The sequence below is a fragment of the Bombina bombina genome, chromosome 4 (assembly GCF_027579735.1).
Source record: "Bombina bombina isolate aBomBom1 chromosome 4, aBomBom1.pri, whole genome shotgun sequence".
NCBI lineage: Eukaryota > Metazoa > Chordata > Amphibia > Anura > Bombinatoridae > Bombina > Bombina bombina.
In genome coordinates this window covers 634,649,366-634,673,478 of record NC_069502.1, presented here as the reverse complement: position 1 = coordinate 634,673,478, position 24,113 = coordinate 634,649,366, and the positions used below count along the sequence as shown (strand labels likewise).

At 38.5% G+C, this 24,113-nt stretch overlaps 1 protein-coding gene across 1 annotated transcript in view; it reads right to left on the bottom strand.

The window, feature by feature from the left end:
• The window catches only part of TXLNB (taxilin beta), a 203,551-nt gene that overhangs the window by 61,960 nt on the left and 117,478 nt on the right, over positions 1–24,113 (bottom strand). The window contains exons 7-8 of the mRNA XM_053710659.1: positions 12,737–12,811; positions 6,954–7,046 (exon numbers count right to left, since the gene is read on the bottom strand). Coding sequence (XP_053566634.1) covers positions 6,954–7,046; positions 12,737–12,811 — 168 coding nt within the window. The remainder of the gene's footprint in view (positions 1–6,953; positions 7,047–12,736; positions 12,812–24,113) is intronic.

Here is a 24,113-nt window from a genome sequence, read left to right as displayed (position 1 = left end):
AACACCCCAAAAAAGGTTAAAAAAAATCTAACACTAACCCCCGATGATCCACTTATAGTTTTTGAAGTCCAGACATCCATCCTCATCCAGATGGCGAGGTCTTCATCCATCCAGGCGGTGTCTTCTAATTTCATCCAAGTGGCATCTTCTATCTTTATCCTGGCGGGGCAGAGTGGCTCCATCCTGAAGACATCCGGAGCGGAGCTGTCACGGTTATCAAAGGTGATGATATAACTGGATTAACAATGTGTGATCTATATATAATATCTCTTGAAAGTTTCTGAATCCAGATTAATTGAATGTAGCATTAAATGAAACGTAATACATTTCTGAGCAAGTAAGTATGTATTGTGACAGTGGGGATAATAACTAATTACTTTAGTTTAATAGTTATCTCCTCTGACTTATTATAGCCAAGGTTACAGTGTCAAACCTAAGTAGATATGAGTGACTTAATGATCTCTTGGCTTAGATAGCGAATTCAAACATAGATTTCAACAGAGTCAATATAGGCAATAAAACAAATGACGGTACTTAGTCAAGTTAGAGAGAGCTGCATAGAAGTGCTCCTTGCTTACTAACATAACGTTACATATGACCTGTTAAGTTCAGAGTGCCAGGATTCTGCCAACAGATGGTGAAAGGTCCGTAGGAGCAAGTGGATGCAGAGAGTGGTAGTTGAGGTGAGACCGCTATGCTGGAGCTACGAAGCACACAGAGAGGCTTTCGGCAGTAGCTGATGATGTCAGCGCCTTTACTCTGAAATGCTGACAGGAGGATGAATGTAGGAAGTCCGTAAACAGAGTAACAGTTTTGAGAGCGATGCTGAAAGTTTCCCCGAAGGTAAGTTCTGTAGACAAACACTCTTAAGAGAGCAAATCAAAAGATATCCAGAGCTAGTCAAAAGATATGACAAGAAAGTAGCTAAGGGAGCAACAGGGAACAATAATCCAGCAAGGTATGCTGGAGAGAGGGACCTTTAAATAGGCGAAAAAGAGGCTGATGAGCAGCTTAAAGGTTTAGGCAGTAAATCCTGACATAGTCCCCCCAAAAAAGTAAACCACTGCGAGGTTTAAGGGCAAGGTCTATCTGGATTCCGGCGATGGAAAAGGGAAACCAGTCTGGATGCTGTAATATTAGTCGCAGGTTCCCAGGAATCCTCAGCATGGTCATATCCAGCCCAATGAATAAGGTACTATAAAACCCCATGACGACGTCTGGAGTCCAGGATGCTGTGAACCTCATATTCAATATCTGCAGGCTGGGAAATAGAGTCAATACTGGCTGCAGGTGTAGCATTGGGAGTGAGACATGGCTTAACAAGGGAGACATGAAAAGTGGGATGCAACTTATAGGATTCGGGAAGTTGCAATGTGACTGTAGCTGGATTTAAGATAGCTATTATCAGAAAAGGTCTGATGAACAATTTGCTGTTGACAGTATCATTTGACTTGGGGACATGTTGTCACCACCCGTGGGTAATAATTGATCCGAGGATGTAACCCATAATTGATAAAGAATGGGCTATGAGCTGTAGAGGTATTTGTAGCATTATTGTAGGCGAATTCCGCAAGAGGCAAATAGGTTGACCAACAATCTTGTTGATTGGAACAATAGCAGCGAAGATATTGTTCTATCCACTGGTTAGTTCTCTCTGTTCGACCATTAGTTTGTGGGTGGTACGAGGTACTGAGCTTCTGAGAGTTATGTAAAGACTTACAAAGCAGGCTCCAAAATTTGGAAGTAAACTGCGACCCCCTGTCGCTGAGTATTGAAGTAGGCAAGCCATGGAGATGTACAATCTCCTTAATAAATAAATCAGAAGTTTGTTGGGCAGTAGGGAGAGCTGAAGCAGGTATAAAAAAGGTATAAAAAGATGTCAACAACAACAAGAATAGTAGTGTAAGACGAAGATTTTGGAAGGTCGACAATGAAATCCATCAAAATATCAGTCCAAGGTGTCTTAGGTACTGGATAAGGTTGCAGAAGGCCAACAGGGAGTTGGTGTGTTGATTTCGAAGTGGCACATTGTGTACAATGGGAGATGTATTGCTTGATCGTAGTAATCATAGATGGCCACCAAGAATAGCGTTGTAGTAAATCATATGTCTTACGAACACCCAAATGTCCAGAAAGCGGAGAGTCATGGGATGATTTGAGAAACTCAATTCTATAATTAGGAGGTACATAGAGTGAGTTGTTGTGATAACCTAGGAAGGATACCTCAGTGGTATTGAAAGTGCATTTCTCCAATTTAGCGTATAATCTGTGTTTGCGTAAACAAGCGAGTACTGTTCTTACATGGATGATGTGTTGTTCATGTGTTTGGGAAAATATGAGAATATCATCAAGATATACCACAATGAAAATGTCTAAGATGTCTCTGAATATATCATTAATAAAACATTGAAATGTAGCCAGGGCATTACAGAGTCCAAATGGCATAACAGTATATTCGTACAAACCGTAACGAGTACGGAAAGCTGTTAACCATTCGTCACCGGCTCTAATTTTTATGAGGCTATAGGCACCCCTAAGATCCAATTTGGTGAAAGCCTTGGCACCACGTAACCTCTCTATCAACTCTGGTATTAATTGCAGTGGATAGCAATTCTTTATAGTCCTTTTGTTTAATTCCCTATAGTCTATTATGGGCCTAAGTGTATTATCTTTGTTTCTAACAAAACATATTCCTGCACCTGCAGGGGATGTAGATGGTCTTATGAAGCCTTTAGCTAAATTTTCCTGTAAATTATTCTTTAAATGATCCAATTCTGGCTTAGATAAAGGATAAACATGGCCATAAGGAATTGTAGTGCCAGATAAGAGATCATTTGGGCAGTCATACGACCTATGAGGAGGAAGTGTGTTGGCTTCAGTTTTATTGAAAACATCAGAGAAATCTATGTAATCTAATGGGAGATCAGTGTTAGACAAAAGAAGGATATTATTCAAAGGATAACAAGTCTTTTTACAATATTCAGATGTGAGGGAAAGTGTCATATCATGCCAGAGGAAAGTGGGTTGATGTACCTTAAGCCAAGATAAGCCCATAATAATAGGATAGATAGGACTGGTTATAATATCAAAGCTGATTACTTCCCTATGACCAGATCTAGTGCTAAGGAGAAGAAGTATGGTTTGATGAGTATCAGGACCTGATGAAATAGAAGTACCATCAATAAGATTAATTGACACAGGCTGTTGTTTTGCAATAGTAGGTATTTTATTTAACGTGACAAATTGATAATCAATGTAATTACCACATGCCCCAGTATCGACTATGGCTTCAGTGTTTAAGGTGTTCTGGTCCCACTGTAAGGAAAAGGGTAAAGTGAAATAAGGATTTGTAGTATTTTTAGTGGTGAGAGCTAGAGAGTAATGTGTTATCCTACCGGATTTTGATTTATTCAGAATAGGACATGTCTTGACCTCATGGTCTGCTGCTACACAGTACAAGCAGAGATTTAGCTTCATTCTCCTATTCTTTTCCTCTGTGGTAAGAGGACCTCTTAAGATACCAATCTCCATAGGAGTTTCTAAATCCTTAACAACAGGTGTGCTGGGTGTATAGCGTTTATAGTATGCAGATGTGCTAGCCTTCTCTATTTTGCGTTCACGCATGCATCTATCAATAGAAATACAAACTGTAAAAAGATCTTCTAGTTTGTCTGGAATACCAATCCTAGAAAGTTCGTCTTTTATTTCTTCAGACAAGCCAAGTCTGAATTGGTTTCTTAATGAAACTTCATTCCATTGTGAATTCATAGCATGTATTTTAAATTAAGCTATGAAGTCTTCAACAGGAAGTTTTCCTTGTTTAAGTGCCCTTAAAGATATCTCTGCTGAGTTTTGCTTCAAGAGGTTATCATATATGGAAGAAAATGCCTTCAGAAAATTGTCTAGGGAATTCAAAATTGGATCCTGAGTTTCATAAAAGGCATCTGCCCATGTTCGGGGCTCCAAAATAGGAAATTACAGTCAAAACTTTTAACCTATCTGTATTATAAGTCTTAGGTTTCAATTCAAATAGTAATAGGCAAGAATTTCTAAATTCTTTAAACAACATTCTATTCCCACTGAATTTATCGGGTAAAGAAACCTGGGGTTCTGGTGGATTATCTGTAGGAATAGATTTAGCTGCATATATCTCTCTAAGGCAATCTTTAACGGTTTGATTTTCCGTTTGTAGATCTCTGATGGTTTGTGAGAGGGCATCCACACGTTGTGTTAGAACTACCACATGATTTGCCACTTCAACTGGATCCATATTAAAAGGCTGGATTATTATGTCACGGTTATTATCAAAGGTGATTATATAACTGGATTAACAATGTGTGATCTATATATAATATCTATTGAAAGTTTCTGAATCCAGATTAATTGAATGTAGCATTAAATGAAACGTAATACATTTCTGAGCAAGTAAGTATGTATTGTGAAAGCGGGGATAACAACTAATTACTTTAGTTTAATAGTTATCTCCTTTGACTTATTATAGCCAAGGTTACAGTGTCAAACCTAAGTAGATATGAGTGGCTTAATGATCTCTTGGGTTAGATAGCGAATTCAAACATAGATTTCAACAGAGTCAATATAGGCACTAGAACAAATGACGGTACTTAGTCAAGTTAGAGAGAGCTGCATAGAAGTGCTCCTTGCTTACTAACATAACGTTACATACGACCTGTGTAAGTTCAGAGTGCCAGGATTCTGCCAACAGATGGTGAAAGGTCCGTAAGAGCAGGTGGATGCAGAGAGCGGTAGTTGAGGCGAGACCGCTATGCTGGAGCTACGGAGCACACAGAGAGGCTTTCGGCAGTAGCTGATGACGTCAGTGCCTTTACTCTGAAATGCTGACAGGAGGATGAATGTAGGAAGTCCGTAAACAGAGTAACAGTTTTGAGAGCGATGCTGAAAGTTTCCCGGAAGGTAAGTTATGTAGACAAACACTCTTAAGAGAGCAAATCAAAAGATATCCAGAGCTAGTCAAAAGATATGACAAGAAAGTAGCTAAGGGAGCAACAGGGAACAATAATCCAGCAAGGTATGCTGGAAGGAGGGACCTTTAAATAGGCGAAAAAGAGGCTGATAAGCAGCTTAAAGGTATAGGCAGTAAATCCTGACAGGAGCATCCTCTTCACACGGTCGCTGCCGTATACTGAATCTTCAATGCAAGGGAGCCTTTTCAAAATGGCAGTGATGTGGGAGGCCAGAGGTTTAGGGGTTAATAACTTTATTTAGTGGCAGCGATGTTGGGGAGCGGCAGAATAGGGGTTAATATCTTTATTATAGTGTGGGCGATGTTGGGGTGGGGGGGAATAGGGGTTAATAAATTTTATTAGTGGCAGCGATGTCGGGAGCAGCAGATTAGGGGTTAATAATAACTTTAAAATAGTATATGCGATGCGGGAGGGCCTCAGTTTAGGGATTAATAGGTAGTTTATGGGTGTTAGTGTACTTTGTAACAGTTTAGTTATGAGTTTTGTGTAACAGTTTTGTTGCGTAAAACTCATAACTACTAATCTCAGATTGTGGAACGGATTGTGTCATTATAGGGTGTAATGCAAGCTTTTTAGCCTCAGCGCAAAACTTGTAATGGCAGCGCTATGGAAATCCCACACAAAAAAACCTAATTTTTTTGAGTGTGGGACTGACGTTGCGTTACAGGCTAAAAGGCTTGCGGTACAGCTATACCAACAAGACTCGTAATGGCTGTGTTGCTGTTTTAACGCTGAAATGGCCATTTTTTCAGCGTTAAAACATGAACGCGAAACTCGTAATCTAGGTGATAGAGAATAAACAGCATATAACAAAGGATACCAAGAGAACACAGTAAATATAATATTAATAGTAAATTGAAAAGTATCTTAAAGGGGCACGTGTATCTGAACCATGAAAATTGAATTTTGGCTTCCATGTCCCTTTAAAGCTATGATCATTTTTAATAATTAGACATAGTGGTGTAGGTTATTGCGTTGCAGTTTGTCTAATTCTCTGTACCATGTTCAGTCAGTGATACACCATCACGACGACACAAAAAGCTTACACAAGTTATATAGAATAATATTATATATACATATATATACATAGGGTATATATAGTTATATCTGATAGACTAGTGTCAGTTTGAATACTGTGTGAGGATTTTGCAAGTGAGGTCACATGCAATTGCCTAACTGACCTTACAGTAGTGCCAGGTCAATTCACAATAGAAGCTTAGCACTAAAAGTGAGATTAATGGTTGACCAACTGACCTACAAGCAGTAATGTGTCTCAAAGCAGATATAACAGCTCAAGCTAGTAAGCATCATTTTAGGGGAAAAATAAAATGTTCAGTTTTATTTTTAACACAGTTTTACAACTATATGATTACCCACTTCTAAATGGCTAAACACATATTAAAACATTATTACTTGGTATGCTCCTATGCCACTATGTGAGCCTGATTTTAAACCTCACCGGCATGGAGAGAAATCACACAAAATATTTGTTTAGGCCTTGTATTGTAATGTAGGAGTCTCTGTTTCACATAAAGAACACAACATAGCAACATAAACATTTCTCAAGATAAAAATTGTGTTTCTCCATTTTTTTTAAAGGGTCTCACTGTACCGACGAGACGACTTAGATCATCTCACCTGAGCGGCGAGGTTTTGAATATCAAGCCGTAGATGAGGAAACATATAACACATACACACGTACATGTCTGCAGCTCTTGATTGGCTGACTTCCTATCCCCATCTGGAGTACAGAGGGACTCAATTCTCTGGTCTGGCGACATTCTATAAAATGCCTCTCAGGGCTTGAATTTTGAAGAATTGGGCCCATAGTGAAAATTGTTAAAAATTTACTTTTTAAAAATTTACTTTTGCAGTACAATGTTCTAATGCTTTATGAATCCCTCTTGAGCGTATGATGATAGGTCATAATTCCATTATATTTATACTTACTTTTTCCATTTCTTTTTTGAAAGTAGTAAAAACCTCATTGCTCTTTGTCAAAGAGTTTTGAAATTCTTCAAACCTCTCAGAATAAAGTGATATCTAAAGAGATGAAAGAAAATAAATAAATCAGCAAATCTCTGGATGTGGTAAAACAGTAATGTATAATCCAAACATTTTTCAAACAGCTCACTTAGCTTTCAAACTGAATTATGTGTCTTACACTTTTACATTTCTGCTGTTTTAAAGGTCACTGTCGGTTTTCCTACAAGATGTTCAGATTTAAAAAAAAAAAACAACAATATAATTCACCTTTTTCTTTTTTAATTTTAGTAGTGTGTCATTTTTATATGTCATAGTGTTTTTAAATCGATATGTGCATCCTTAAAGGGACATTCCAGCCAAAATTGGAATCCACATGGATGCATTTCAGTTTTGAATGGAGGCATTTTTGTAATATACATGTAGTAGCAAAAATGCTGCTTTTAAAAGCTATAGCTATACCATGCACCAGCATTTTCAACACAGCACTTGTCAGGGAGCCTAAGGTGCTTGTACCATCTGGTAATGACTCAAGTTGTTAATTGCTGACATAATACAAGCCCCACTGCTGCTCCAAGCAGCTGCAGTATTTAAACTGCTAGTGCACTGAGAATATCCAGCTATGCTTCACGTGCACGTGCAGAGAAAAATGCTAACACTAAAACAATAATACGTTTTACTAGAAGCATTTTGCCAATACATGTATATTGTAAATATGTTTCTATTCAAAGAAGTAATTAATCTATGTGCATTTAAATTTTGACCTGATCGTCCTTTTAACTGGGCATCTTAAGAACATCTTACTTCACAATTACATGTTTTCCATTTCTCCTCCCAAAAACGGAGGATGATCAATTTTGAACAGAAGAGTTGGGGAATTAATTTTGTTATAGATCTTTTAAGTATTATTCTATTGTGACTTTCATTATAGTTGATTCATATATTCGTATCAAAGCAATAGCTCCAGATCAGTGCATACCTAAATAATTCCTCTATTTATATCTCATATTATTTAATGTTCTAAATCAGGATGTCAACATTTTCTGGCTTTGGGGCACTTAGGGCTCAATTTATGAAGCTGTGATAGAAACTTTTGACCTGGTCAACTTATAAAATAGTGACCTGCTAAAACTGTTCTCCACTACTAAAGTGCAGAACTTAAAGGGACATGAAACCCCACATTTTTCTTTCATGGTATAGATAGATCATATAATTTTAAACAACTTTCCATTTTACTTATATAATCTGCTTAGTTTTCTTAGTATCGTTTGCTGAAAAGCATAACTAGGTAGGCTCAGGAGCTGATAGCTAGCTTCTAATTGATAGCTGCATATATATGCCTCTTGTTATTGATGTGTTCAGCTATCTCCCATTAGTGTATTGATGCTCCTTTAATAAAGGTTACCAAGGGAATGAAGGAAAATAGAATTAAAAAGTTGTTAAAAAATGTAAGCTTTATCTGAATCATACTATAAACATTTTGGATTTCATGTCTCTTTAAATCTTCCTGGAACAAGTTGCCTGGGATGATTGACAAGCCCTTCTGTGTGTGTGTGTGTGTGTGTGGGGGGGGGGGGTGGCGGGGAGATGTAGCAAACATTTTGACTAGTGCAATGATAACTGTGGGCAGTGGATGCTGCTTCATTAGCATTGAATGCAGGCAAACAAGTTCCCTGGCTGGCAAAATTATACATTTGAAATTCAAATGATTGCCCTGATTTATTTTTAATGTCATATAATGATATAATAATGATATAATGTCTCTAAAAATATTTCAAGCATTTATGTGTAACAAATTACATAAAGGATCAGCAAATGATGGCGCTAGTGCCATGCATGATAAATATAGTGATTTGTGCACTGGGAGTCCTGCACTAAGGGGTGAGATGGCGGCTTTTGGTGCTACATTTGTCCTATTTCTATCTGGCTGTCAGGCAGTATTGTAGCCAGGTACAACACTCTACTCCTCTTCATTCCCCCTGCACAGGCCCTACAGTATGGTAGCCAGGTACAACACTCTACTCCTCTTCATTCCCCCTGCACAGTCCCTACAGTATGGTAGCCAGGTACAACACTCTACTCCTCTTCATTCCCCCTGCACAGGCCCTACAGTATGGTAGCCAGGTACAACACTCTACTCCTCTTCATTCCCCCTGCACAGTCCCTACAGTATGGTAGCCAGGTACAGCACTCTACTCCTCTTCATTCCCCCTGCACAGGCCCTACAGTATGGTAGCCACATACAACACTCTACTCCACTGCATTCCCCCTGCACAGGCCCTACTGTATGGTAGCCAGATACAACACTCTACTCCACTGCATTCCCCCTGCACAGGCCCTACTGTATGGTAGCCAGATACAACACTCTACTCCTCTTCATTCCCCCTGCACAGTCCCTACAGTATGGTAGCCAGGTACAGCACTCTACTCCTCTTCATTCCCCCTGCACAGGCCCTACAGTATGGTAGCCACATACAACACTCTACTCCTCTTCATTCCCCCTGCACAGGCCCTACTGTATGGTAGTTAGGTACAACACTCTACTCCTCTTCATTCCCCCTGCACAGGCCCTAAAGTATGGTAGTCAGATACAACACTCTACTCCACTGCATTCCCCCTGCACAGGCCCTACTGTATGGTAGCCAGATACAACACTCTACTCCTCTTCATTCCCCCTGCACAGGCCCTAGTGTATGGTAGTTAGGTGCAACACTCTACTCCTCTTCATTCTGCCTGCATAGGCCCTAAAGTATGGTAGCCAGGTACAACACTCTACTCCTGTTCATTCCCCCTTCACAGGCCCTACAGTATGGTAGCCAGGTACAACACTCTACTCCTGTTCATTCCCCCTTCACAGGCCCTACAGTATGGTAGTTAGGTACAACACTCTACTTCTGTTCATTCCCCCTGCACAGGCCCTACTGTATGGTAGTTAGGTACAACACTCTACTCCTCTTCATTCCCCCTGCACAGGCCCTACAGTATGGTAGTTAGGTACAACACTCTACTTCTGTTCATTCCCCCTGCACAGGCCCTACTGTATGGTAGTTAGGTACAACACTCTACTCCTCTTCATTCCCCCTGCACAGGCCCTACTGTATGGTAGTTAGGTACAACACTCTACCCCTCTTCATTCCCCCTGCACAGGCCCTAAATTATGGTAGCCAGGTACAACACTCTACTCCTGTTCATTCCCCCTTCACAGGCCCTACAGTATGGTAGTTAGGTACAACACTCTACTTCTGTTCATTCCCCCTGCACAGGCCCTACAGTATGGTAGTTAGGTACAACACTCTACTTCTGTTCATTCCCCCTGCACAGGCGCTACTGTATGGTAGCCAGATACAACACTCTACTCCTCTTCATTCCCCCTGCACAGGCTCTACTGTATGGTAGTTAGGTACAACACTCTACTCCTCTTCATTCCCCCTGCACAGGCCCTACAGCATGGTAGTTAGGTACAACACTCTACTTCTGTTCATTCCCCCTGCACAGGCGCTACTGTATGGTAGCCAGATACAACACTCTACTCCTCTTCATTCCCCCTGCACAGGCCCTACTGTATGGTAGTTAGGTACAACACTCTACTCCTGTTCATTCCTCCTGCACAGGCCCTACAGTATAGTAGTTAGGTACAACACTCTATTCCTCTTCATTCCCCCTTCACAGGCCCTACTGTATGGTAGTCAGGTACAACACTCTACTTTTGTTCATTCCCCCTTCACAGGCCCTACTGTATGGTAGTTAGGTACAACACTGTACTCCTGTTCATTCCCCCTGCACAGGCCCTACAGTATGGTAGTTAGGTACAACACTGTACTCCTGTTCATTCCCCCTGCACAGGCCCTACAGTATGGTAGTCAGGTACAACACTCTACTCCTGTTCATTCCCCCTGCACAGGCCCTACAGTATGGTAGTTAGGTACAACACTCTACTTCTGTTCATTCCCCCTGCACAGGCCCTACAGTATGGTAGTTAGGTACAACACTCTACTTCTGTTCATTCCCCCTGCACAGGCCCTACAGTATGGTAGTTAGGTACAACACTCTACTCCTCTTCATTCCCCCTGCACAGGCCCTACTGTATGGTAGTTAGGTACAGCACTCTACTTCTGTTCATTCCCCCTGCACAGGCCCTACAGTATGGTAGTTAGGTACAACACTCTACTCCTCTTCATTCCCCCTGCACAGGCCCTACTGTATGGTAGTTAGGTACAACACTCTACTTCTGTTCATTCCCCCTGCACAGGCCCTACAGTATGGTAGTTAGGTACAACACTCTACTCCTGTTCATTCCCCCTGCACAGGCCCTACAGTATGGTAGTTAGGTACAACACTCAACTCCTGTTCATTCCCCCTGCACAGGCCCTACAGTATGGGTATGGTAGTCAGGTACAACACTATACTCCTGTTCATTCCCCCTGCACAGGCCCTACAGTATGGGTATGGTAGTCAGGTACAACACTATACTCCTGTTCATTCCCCCTGCACAGGCCCTACAGTATGGGTATGGTAGTCAGGTACAACACTATACTCCTGTTCATTCCCCCTGCACAGGCCCTACAGTATGGTAGTCAGGTACAACACTATACTCCTGTTCATTTCCCCTGCACAGGCCCTACAGTATGGGTATGGTAGTCAGGTACAACACTATACTCCTGTTAATTCCCCCTGCACAGGCCCTACATGTGGTGCTTGAGAGACAGTATGCAACACACATGGCAAACCAGGCATCATACAGCAGTCTGCCTGCTCAGGGTTATATGAAGGATGACAAAGAATAGAGGACCAGGGTCTGAGGTGGACATAGGGCTGGACATCTAGAGCTGATATAGACAAAAGAGAAAAAGAACATTATAATAAATATCTTTGCTATAATATTTATCAAGTCTAATTTATAAAGTGACTTGTGACCCACCTAGTTACTTCACAGTATTATTTTGTCACAGCACTAGTGAAGAGTTGCGCCAGCCACTAGAATTTACTGTCATTAGTTTAAGATTGTTTTCCACACTCAGTACTCAGTCTATGTGATGCCATGAACTTAAGTTGCCTTCACAAAGTCTTACATAAGAACATAGCCCCAATCATGCTTTGGGCTAAATAATGAAGAATAAATAGTGGGTCAAAAATGATATTTAAAGGGCCATAAAACCCAAACATTTTCATTCATAAATCATAGCATGCATTTTTAAACCACTTTCCAATTTACTTCAATTATAAAATTTGCTTTGCTTCCTTAGTATCCTTTATTGAAAAGCATACCTAAATAGGCTCAAAAGCAGCAATGCCTTACTGGAAGCTAGCTGCTGATTGGTAACTGCAATTATATGCCTCTTATCATTGTCTCAGCTGATGTGTTCATAGCTCCCAGTAAAACATTGCTACCAAGAAAATGAAGCAAATTTGATAATATAAATACATTAAAGCATGAAAGAAAAATTTAGGTTTTATGTCCCTTTAAATTTCTATTCTGAACTCTAAAGAATAACCCCCAAAAAAGGACATAGTGATCCTAATATTACTTTTTTGAATCCATACTGCACTCTTTACTATTTAACTGCAGATGAAGATTGCATCTAGATTCAAGTCAAATGACACAAGCTTTAAAAATAATAATAAGTGTGTGTGTGTGTATCGGATTGTTATATATGATTATTGCATCTCATTACATATATTCATGAAATAACCCTGTGGAATGTTTGATGTAAATGAATTGATGTCAAATTATAGAATTCCATTTTTTTTACCTGGGTTTTAAGTACAGTTTCCTGCTCCATCAGCATTTTGCTCTGCAACTTCCATTCAGCAGCTTGGGTCAGCAGCTTTTAGAGAGAAAACAAAGGGATCAAACAAAAACAAAGCATTAGTTCTACTGTATTCTCATCACATCAACATTTTGGCCAGATTACAAGTGGTGAGTTATTTAAAACCCGCGTTTCAGCGTTAACTGCACTTAGAAGTAAGCTATTTGTGCGCGTCAGGTAGTGCTTGTAATACAAGTTGAAAGTAAACAGAATGCTTGATAACCTATTCCTCCGTACAAGTCAATGGAGCAAAAAAAAAAAAAAAAAATACTTTCGTGCAAACCAGATCATATTCTCATGTGCTCTAACCCGACATGAAAATATTAACGGCTAGATTTAGAGTTTTGCGGCCAAAGGGGTGCGTTAGCTACGCGTGTTTCCCCCCCCGCACCTTTTAAATAACGCTGGTATTTAGAGTTCTCTGAAGGGCTGCGTTAGGCTCCAAAAAGGGAGCGTAGAGCATAATTTACCGCCACTTCAACTCTCAATACCAGTGTTGCTTATGGTAACGGCCAGCTTGAAAAACGTGCTCGTGCACGATTCCCCCATAGGAAACAATGGGGAAGTTTGAGCTGCAAAAAAGCAGCGTTAAGCTCCTTACGCAGCCCCGTTGTTTCCTATGGGGAAACACTTCCTAAGTCTGCACCTAACACCCTAACATGAACCCCCGAGTCTAAACACCCCTAACCTTACACTTATTAACCCCTAATCTGCCGCCCCCGCTATCGCTTACCCCTGCATATTATTATTAACCCCTAATCTGCCGCTCCGTACACCGCCGCCACCTACATTATACCTATGTACCCCTAATCTGCTGCCCCTAACACCGCCGACCCATATATTATATTTATTAACCCCTAATCTGCCCCCTCAATGTCGCCGATACCTTACCTACACTTATTAACCCCTAATCTGCCGACCGGACCTCGCCGCCACTATAATAAATGTATTAACCCCTAAACCGCCTCACTCCCGCCTCGCAAACCCTATAATAAATAGTATTAACCCCTAATTTGCCCACCCTAACATCTGCAACACCTAATTTCAAGTATTAACCCCTAATCTGCCGACCGGACCTCGCCGCTACTCTAATAAATGTATTAACCCCTAAAGCTAAGTCTAACCCTAACCCTAACACCCCCCTAAATTAAATATAATTTTAATCTAACTAAATAAATTATTTCTTATTAAATAAATTAATCCTATTTAAAGCTAAATACTTACCTGTAAAATAAACCCTAATATAGCTACAATATAATGAATAATTATATTGTAGCTATTTTAGGATTTATATTTATTTTACAGGCAACTTTGTATTTATTTTAACTAGGTACAATAGCTATTAAATAGTTATTAACTATTTAAGAGCTACCTAGTTAAAATAATTACAAAATTACCTGTAAAATAAATCCTAACCTAAGTTACAATTAAACCTAACACTACACTATCAATAAATAAATTAACTACAATTACCTACAATTAAATCAACTAAACTAAATTACAAAAAACAAACACTAAATTACAAAAAAAAAAAAGATTACAAGAATTTTAAACTAATTACACCTACGCTAAGCCCCCTAAAAAAATAACAAAGCCCCCCAAAATAAAAAAATGCCCTACCCTATTCTAAAATAAAAAGTTAACAGCTCTATTACCTTACCAGCCCTTAAAAGGTCTTTTTGCGGGGCATGCACCAAAGAAATCAGCTCTTTTGCCTGTAAAAAAACATACAATACCCCCCCAACATTACAACCCACCACCCACATACCCCTACTCTAACCCACCCAAGCCCCCCTAAAAACACTAACACTAAGCCCCTGAAGATCTCCCTACCTTGTATTCACCCAGCCGGGTATCACCGATCCGTCCAGAAGAGGGTCCGAAGTCTTCATCCTATCCGGCCAGAAGAGGTCCTCCAGAGGGTCGGAAGTCTTCATCCAGGCGGCATCTTCTATCTTCTTCCATCCGGAGCGGAGCGGGTCCATCTTGAAGCAGCCGACGCGGAGCCATCCTTCCTCACCGATGGACTAACGACGAATGAAGGTTCCTTTAAATGACGTCATCCAAGATGGCGTCTCTCGAATTCTGATTGGCTGATAGGATTCTATCAGCCAATCAAAATTATGGTAGGAAAAATCTGATTGGCTGATTGAATCAGCAAATCAGATTCAAATTCAATCCGATTGGCTGATTGGATCAGCCAATCAGATTGAGCTCGCATTCTATTGGCTGTTCCAATCAGCCAATAGAATGCGAGCTCAATCTGATGGCTGATTGGATCAGCCAATCGGATTGAACTTGAATCTGATTGGCTGATTCAATCAGCCAATCAGATTTTTCCTACCTTAATTCCGATTGGCTGATAGAATCCTATCAGCCAATCGGAATTCGAGGGACGCCATCTTGGATGACATCATTTAAAGGAACCTTCATTCGTCGTTAGTCCGTCGGTGAGGAAGGATGGCTCCACGTCGGCTGCTTCAAGATGGACCCGCTCCGGATGGAAGAAGATAGAAGATGCCGCCTGGATGAAGACTTCCGACCCTCTGGAGGACCTCTTCTGGCCGGATAGGATGAAGACTTCGGACCCTCTGGAGGACCTCTTCTGGCCGGATAGGATGAAGACTTCGGACCCTCTTCTGGACGGATCGGTGATATCCGGCTGGGTGAATACAAGGTAGGGAGATCTTCAGGGGCTTAGTGTTAGGTTTTTTAAGGGGGGTTTGGGTGGGTTAGAGTAGGGGTATGTGGGTGGTGGGTTGTAATGTTGGCAGGGGTATTGTATGTTTTTTTTACAGGCAAAAGAGCTGATTTCTTTGGGGCATGCCCCGCAAAAAGCCCTTTTAAGGGCTGGTAAGGTAATAGAGCTGTTAACTTTTTATTTTAGAATAGGGTAGGGAATTTTTTTTTATTTTGTAGGGCTTTGTTATTTTTTTAGGGAGCTTAGAGTAGGTGTAATTAGCTTAAAATTCTTGTAATCTTTTTTTTTTTAATTTAGTGTTTGTTTTTTTTGTAACTTAGTTTAGTTGATTTAATTGTAGGTAATTGTAGTTAATTTATTTAATTTATTTATTGATAGTAGTGTTAGGTTTAATTGTAACTTAGGTTAGGATTTATTTTACAGGTAATTTTGTAATTATTTTAACTAGGTAGCTATTAAATAGTTAATAACTATTTAATAGCTATTGTACCTAGTTAAAATAAATACAAAGTTGCCTGTAAAATAAATATAAATCCTAAAATAGCTACAATATAATTATTCGTTATATTGTAGCTATATTAGGGTTTATTTTACAGGTAAGTATTTAGCTTTAAATAGGATTAATTTATTTAATAAGAAATAATTTATTTTGTTAGATTAAAATTATATTTAATTTAGGGGGGTGTTATGGTTAGGGTTAGACTTAGCTTTAGGGGTTAATACATTTATTAGAGTAGCGGTGAGGTCCGGTCGGCAGATTTCCTGACTGACTCTAAATACCAGCGGGCGGTAAAAAGCAGCGTTGGGACCCCTTAACGCTGGTTTTGACGGCTAACGCAGAACTCTAAATCTAGGCGTAATATTTTGCATTCCAATGTTTTTCACATAGAATAATATGTTCTATTTATTCATAAATACATATTTATGTTTATACCTATATATTTAGATGATTATATATAGGTATAGAGATATACATACATATATATATATATATATAGGAATATCAATTTAAACAACATATTCTGCTATGTGCAGAATATTGGAATGGGAAATACTTACAGTAAATACACAGAATACTACTGTATTAAATATGAATATTGCATAAATAGGATTTTACATGTTTTTATCTACGTGACTGCAAAGGGCTCAATTGCAGTTATATACAGGTGGCCCTCGTTTTACAATGGTTCAATTTACACCATTTCAGAATAACAACCTTTTTTCCAGTCATGTGACTGCTATTGAAAAGCATTGAGAAGCAGTGCATTTATTAAAATAGCCAGTAGATGGAGCTGTCTGCTTGTGTTGCAGCAAAACCAAGCAAGCTGAAATTGATCAGTTTAACCAGACTTGAGCTATCGAGCAGATTTCAAAGGAACAAGATCTTTCTGTCTATAAATCAGTCCAGATGCGAATGCATAGAAATTGGAATGCATAGAAAGAACTGTTTGCAGAAAAATGCAAGTGAAGTCTGTGTTTTGTGATTATTTTATTAGGTTTATAATGCTGTTTAGCAAATGTTTTTCTTCATTTAACTTAGTTTAATTATATATTCTGTGTTGTGTGATTATTTTATTAGGTTTATAATGCTGTTTAGCATTTAAAGTCTTAATTTCAAAGCTTTAAAAATAATGTATTAGGTGTTACTTATGACAATTTTGAGAGGGGCCTTGAACCTATCTCCCTCACTTCCCTTGGCATTATAAACTGGGTTTCAATTTACAACGGTTTCGATTTACAACCATTCCTTCTGGAACCTAACCCCGGCGTAAACTGAGGGCTACCTGTATATGTATATGTGTATATATGTATTTACAGACATATATATGTTGCGGGTAAAGTCAGATATTGAGTAATCCTAGCATTACCTGGGTAATGCTAGGATTCCCCAAGTGGCTGTGGGTAAAGCCCGATGTAAGATCATAACTCCCCTCAGACTTATCGAGTCACTGCATCAAACATATATACGATGCACTGTAATTCAAGGTTATCTTGAGGGGAGGTACCAAAGGATAGGTGGGGCAAAAAAATAAAAAAATTAGTGTAGATGGGGGAATTACAGTACATCGGGCTTTACCCACAGCTGCTTGGGTAATCCTAGGCTTACCCAGATTTCTGACTTAAGTTTACCCAAAACATATACACATATAAACACATAAATCGGAATACGTATTTTTGATGTGTTTTGTGACACTTTTTTTTGCTGCAGAACAGTTAACCAGAGCTCTGAGGTTGTGCTATCCTGACGAGCGTTAACTTAAATTGTGCTCAAGCGATTGCATTTACTTTCAACTTGTAAAACGAGCGATAAACTTGACACTTACAAACACGATAAACCCCTTTTTTGATTGCATGTAACTGTTCGCGCTTCACTCGTAATCTGGCCCTTTATGTTTAAAATGTGACCACTGAAACATACTCTCATATACAAAGTAGAAATCTAACAGCAGATTTAAAATGACAGCTACTGTCTAGTATATATTATACATAGAGTACATGTGCTAAATTTAGACCTCTAATAATAATGCATTCACATACTGTTTTCTTACTGTCATTAGCACAATTACAAATGCTGACTAAATTCCATCATGCAGGGCAGTATAGCTTCAGACCACATAGATAGGATAACCTTGATTTATTTTTATTTTTTTTAAATGCATTTTTTAGATCAATAAAAAGTAATGCTACTTCCTGTAATACTACTATTTTATTGTTAGTTACTCATTAAGATTACAAACAAATTCCACAAAAGATCAACTTAGACAGCCAAGACTACAGCCAGGGGCAAAATACTGATACAGGCAGTGACACAGTCACACAGACAGTGTCTCTGACTGTATCTGATGTGGTAGTGCCATGGGATGTATGGGAGGGAAGGAGGGAGGTGGGGTGGCCCATTACCGAATAAGGGCGGGAAGGGAAGGTTCACTATGCTATAAAAATATTTTTTTTCTGGGATAGAGGGCGGGATGGATCCACTACACTACAACAAAATGGATTATGAGAGGGGGCCCTATAGTATGATCACTTGGATGGGGTAGAGGGTAGGGGGATCACTACACTACAGAAAACATTCTTTTATTAATAAATACAATTTTTTTTTACAAAATTTTATATTAACTGGGTACTGGCAGAACCTAGGATGGAGGAGACCACTGGCAGAGGGGAGGGTTACAGAGCTGTTTGGGAGGAATCAGGGAGGTGGGAGGATAATGGGGAATCCCACACTGCATAAAATAAAAATAATAAATACAATTTATTTTTTAAAAAAGGTCTAAAACGTAATAATGGCAGACTGTCTGCCAGTACCTAAAATGGTGGTGAAAAGTGTGGGTGGGGGAGGGCTGTTTGGGAGGGATCAGGTAGGGATCAGGGAGGTAAGGTGGGAGGGTAATATTTACACTAGAATACTATTACCTTTGCCAGCTTACTAATTAACCCCTTTACTGCCTGAGATTTCAGAAGTGTGGTGCACAGCTGCAATTAGCGGCTTTCTTATTACTAAAAAACAATGGCAAAGCCATTTTGGAACAAAGGGGATCACAGAGAAGCTTTTACAACCATTTGTGTTATGACTGCAAAAGCGGAATGGTAATAATTTCAGTGAGAAACACAAAGTTTGTGAAAAAGTTAGCAATTTGGCAGTGAAATGGTGGCATGAAATATACCAAAATGGTCCTAGATCAATACCTTTAGTTGTCTATTAAAAATATATATAGTTTTGATAGGTAAATAAAAAAAACAAGGCTCTGTTTCATGTTTAAACAGATTGATAGCAAAAATGCTAAACATTCTCTGATACTGTGGGCAAGTTTTTCTCTGAAATTCTCAGTCCTGAAGAGGTTAAACATTTTATAAGGGATTAATTTCCCTTTAAACTTAAAGAATATACAATTTAAAAATGCAATGTTACATAATTTTTTTTTTTATTTTATGTTTCTGGTTTAACATTTTTACTTGAATGGAGAATTTTATTACACCTGCAAAGTGACTACTAAAAATATGATTCAAAAGACCCATTTAAATGTATAAAAACATTATAAAATGTGTTTGAGTGAATTTAAAAGACCAAACCATATGTGTGTTACAGAAATGTTTTAAATATATATTATTTTAAACAAAGAAAATGATGCAATTTTTCCTATAAAATCCTTTTTCATTTTATAATATATTTAGGAAAAGTGATGAGATTTAAATGTAACTGATAATGACAGGAGATTTGTTTTAAAAAATATATCTAAACTTTAAAATTACTGTTTCACTGTTATAAAAGGGACACTATACCCCAAAACTTTAAAGTGTACTAGTCTGGTTTTACAAATAACAAATAAACACCCTTCTGTCACTGTATTTTATAAATAAATTTGTTGTCATTAAATAGTAAAAAGGGAAATATAACTAAAAAAACAGAAGCTATAGGAGTTCATGTTTAAATAAAAAATAACGTATCAACCTCCACAACCACCAAATGCAACACATAAAGCACTCCAGACATCAACAATCAAACAGAAACAGGCATTAAGAGACATCAACTTCACCATTAATTTGAGTATTGGTTAGTCCACACTAGAGAATATTCTACACAGCCTTACTGTACAAATAGGGTGGAGAGTTTTTTCTGAACACTGTTGTGGCCATCTTGAAAATCCTATCACCAAAACACTTTCCATATTATTATTATTATCAGGTACTTGTAGAGCGCCAACAGATTCCACAGCACTATAAGCATAGGCGGTATACAAGATAACATTTACAGGGATCAAATGGGTAGAGGGCCCTGCCGAGAGTTGTACTGTTGTATTCAGCTCTTATGAAGGCGAACTACATACAGCTGGGTTCATAGGCTTACATTCTAAGGGGTTTAAGGGGAAAACAATAGAGTTAGGAAAGGTTAGTGTAGGTTGTATGCATCCCTGAATAGTAGAGTCTTTAGGGAGTGCTTGAAACTGACAAAACTAGGTTAGAGTCTTGTGGAGCGAGGCATGGAGTTCCACAAGATAGGAGCCAGTCTGAAGAAGTCCTGTAAATGGGAATGTGAGGAAGTAACAAGAGAGGAGAGTAGGAGATTGTGAGCAGAGCCAAGGGGACAGGAGTGGGAGTATCTGGAGACAAGGTCTGAAATGTAGGGGGAGGATCAGTGCAGTTGAGGGCTTTGTATGTCAGAGTGAGGATGTTATGTTTAATCTTGGAGGCAAGAGGAAGTCAGTGAAGGGATTGGCAGAGAGGTGCAGCAGATAAAGAGCAACGTTAAGGAAGACGAGCCTGGCATTCATTATGGATTGTAAAGGAGCTAGGAGGCAGCTAGGGAGACCAGAGAGGACAGAGTTGCAATAGTCAAGGCGGGAAAGGATGAGAGAGTGGATTAATATCTTAGTTGTGTCTTGTGTAAGGAAATGTCTAATTTTAAAGATGTTTTTAAGGTGGAAGCAGCAGGCTTTAGCCAAGGACTGAATATGAGGAGTGAAAGTAAGGTCTGAGTCAAGTGTGACCCCAAGACATCAGACATGCGGGGTAGGGGTAATGATGGAATTATCAACAGTTATAGAAAATGGGGGGGTGGAGATTTTGGAGAAAGGGGGAAAAATAAGGAGTTCAGTTTTGGAGAGATTTAGATTAAGGTAGTGAGAGGACATCCAATATGAGATATGAGAAAGACAGTTAGTGACACGTGTTATTAGGAAGGAGGTAGGCCTTGTGCAGAGAGATAGATTTGGGTGTCATCGGCATACAAATGGTATTGAAACCCGTGGGACTTTATTAAGGAACCTAATGATGATGTGTAGATTGAAAAGAGAAGGGAAGAGGGCCTTTAGGTACCCCAACAGAAAGTGGTAAGGGGCAGAGGATGCTCCAGAGAAGGCTACACTAAAGGTACGGTTAGAAAGGAAGATAACCACAAGAGAGCTGTGTCGCAGATGCCGAAGGATTGGAGGGTTTGGAGCAAAAGAGGGTGGTCAACAGTATCAAAGACTGCAGACAGATCAAAGAGGATAAGCAGAGAGAAGTGGCATTTGGATTTTGCTGTTATTAGGTTGTTGGTAACCTTGACAATTTCCATATACCGTAATCCCTCTTCTGCTGGGTATACAGAGGGGCCAAACAATACATTATAGGATGCATGTAGAAATCATTAAAAAATGTAATACGTTTGCCTCAGCTTCATTGATTATTTGTATTTTACAGATTAAATTATTTTGCTAAGCATTTAAATTTAACGCTCCAAATCTTAAAAAGTGATTAATATGTTCTATGTGTCATAAGTACCTGAAGTTATTGTGCAATTGTAATCATTACCTATTGATAGAGCTGATAACACTTTTTCAGATAATAGTATTTACAAAATTAAACGTCGAGGATTGAAATAGTTTCACTTCCACTTACTATAGTTAGACATAGTTTAAAGTTTTTAGACACTTTGAAAAGTAGGTTCCATAGAATATTGTTAAACGTACAGTTATTTATACAATTTTCTTCTCAATGAATAACCACACAAAGATTCTGGAGGTACAAGAAAATATACACTTCAGAAATTGTATGAGAAATTATAGTTTTACAGAAATTATCAGTTTCAAGCGGTTCTCTGCCTGTTGTAGTTCTCTGTCTGTGTAATACTCTATCTATCTATCTATCTATCTATCTATCTATCTATCATCTATCTATCTATCTATCTATCTATCTATCTATCTATCTATCTATCAAATCTATCTATCTATCTATCTATCTATCTATCTATCCAATCTATCTATCAATCAAATCTATCTATCTATCCAATCTACTATCTATCTCCTGGCCAGACTGTTATCCAAAGGCCACTTGTCTGTTGGAATATTATCCATCGGACAAATATCCGTCGGATAACAGTCCGACAACGGTTTCAAGCACATTTTTGATTTTTTTTTCCTGTAAATTTCACAGTTAATTTTTAAGGTTAATGGGACATTTGAATGAAAAAAAAAATATTATCCATTTGAAATCGCTAGAGCATTTCATTTTTGGATTTCCTCTTTTAGATAACTAGGTATTTAATTCCTGTAAAGGTATCATACTCATTACAGCTCCCGAGACGGACACTGCTAGTAGGCCAATAAGGAATGGTAGTCACATATAACTTCCAATCAACTGGGGTTTCCTACTGTGTTTCTGTGGGGGTTAAGCAAATAGTAAGCTAGTCAGTAATGTAAATATCTAATGCTTTTACAATTTAGAGCAGGGATGGGCGGCCCCAGGAACCCCATGCAACCCTCTGCACTAGTTTTTGTGGGCCCCAGGAAAAAGAAGAACTAATAATGTGTGCCATAGATTTGTAGACCTAGGAAAAAGCAGAAGAGGTTTTGGTAGGGTTGCCATATTACCACTTTTAATAAGTGTTCATAAAAAATGCATATGTAGGATTCTAACTATGTAACATCCTTTCATAATATTTGTTTAAAAGGCCCCTGGCATTTGTATTTTTCATAACTCTCCTAATTTAAGGTGGTAATAATGCAACTGTAGGTTTTAGGGACTTCTGGTGGGTAGCCAAACTAGGTATACAGAGCTCAAAAGAGCTCTCCTGTGGGGGGAGAGCAGCTGACAGAGGGTAATCTGTAACCTTACCTAAATCTTGCTCTGTGCCACCGGACAATCTTAAGAAATATATAGTATTATTATAGTATTATTATAATTATTATTATTTTTATTATTATTATTATTAGCGGGTTTTGAAAGAAATGTTTGATTAGCTCCCATTGCTCAGATGGTAAATAAAATAGAAATAACTGAAATTATTTAATGGAAAGACCAAAATGCTACCTATTAAAAGAATGACTTTTTAATAAATACTGAAGAGCTTTAAATCCAGAAACAATATAATTTGCAGCAATATTTGAAAACATAAATTATTTTTAGTCATTGCTATTCAAGTCCTTTTCTCTTGTGTCCTTATATAGCCGTCACTCACAATTATGATTATCTACAAAAATCTCCATAAACGTTGTCTTTCTGCTGAAAAGAATTAGATACATTTTCTAAAGGATTGTGATGGAGCACATAGTTGTACTGAGCTGGGACAATAAATTCATCCACTAGGTGGCAGCATTTATTTCTAAGTTCTTTAGTCGTTAATAAAAGTTCAAGCTTTACACATTATGACAATTTAATAAATGATGCCCAGTTGCACACATTCCACTGTAGCACCTGTGTTTATCCAGATATGTACACACTGTAAATGAAAACATTAACAGAACCTGCTTTTACAACACTCTTGAATAGTAGAACCATGCATTTTAATGCTATTTATTTCATTTAGTTGTTAAATGCAAAATCAATGCATATTTAGTAATGTGACTCTTTCATAATCATTTTATAAAACAAACTAAGATGAGCTGCCATTATAGCTAAAATGATTTGCTCCAGTATAAGTTTTCCTTTGAAACATTACTTCTAAACCACTGCTCAATGTAATTGATAAAGTCTTGTTATAGATACTGGTAAACAAAACAATGCAGGCTCTGCAGTCCTTTCTTGTCTTGGATATTACAAGTATCTCAAAGAAGAACTGCCATATATATCTGATACTGTTAATGTAAAATAATTATCTATACCTATATATACAGGTAAAGGTATATATATATAGATATA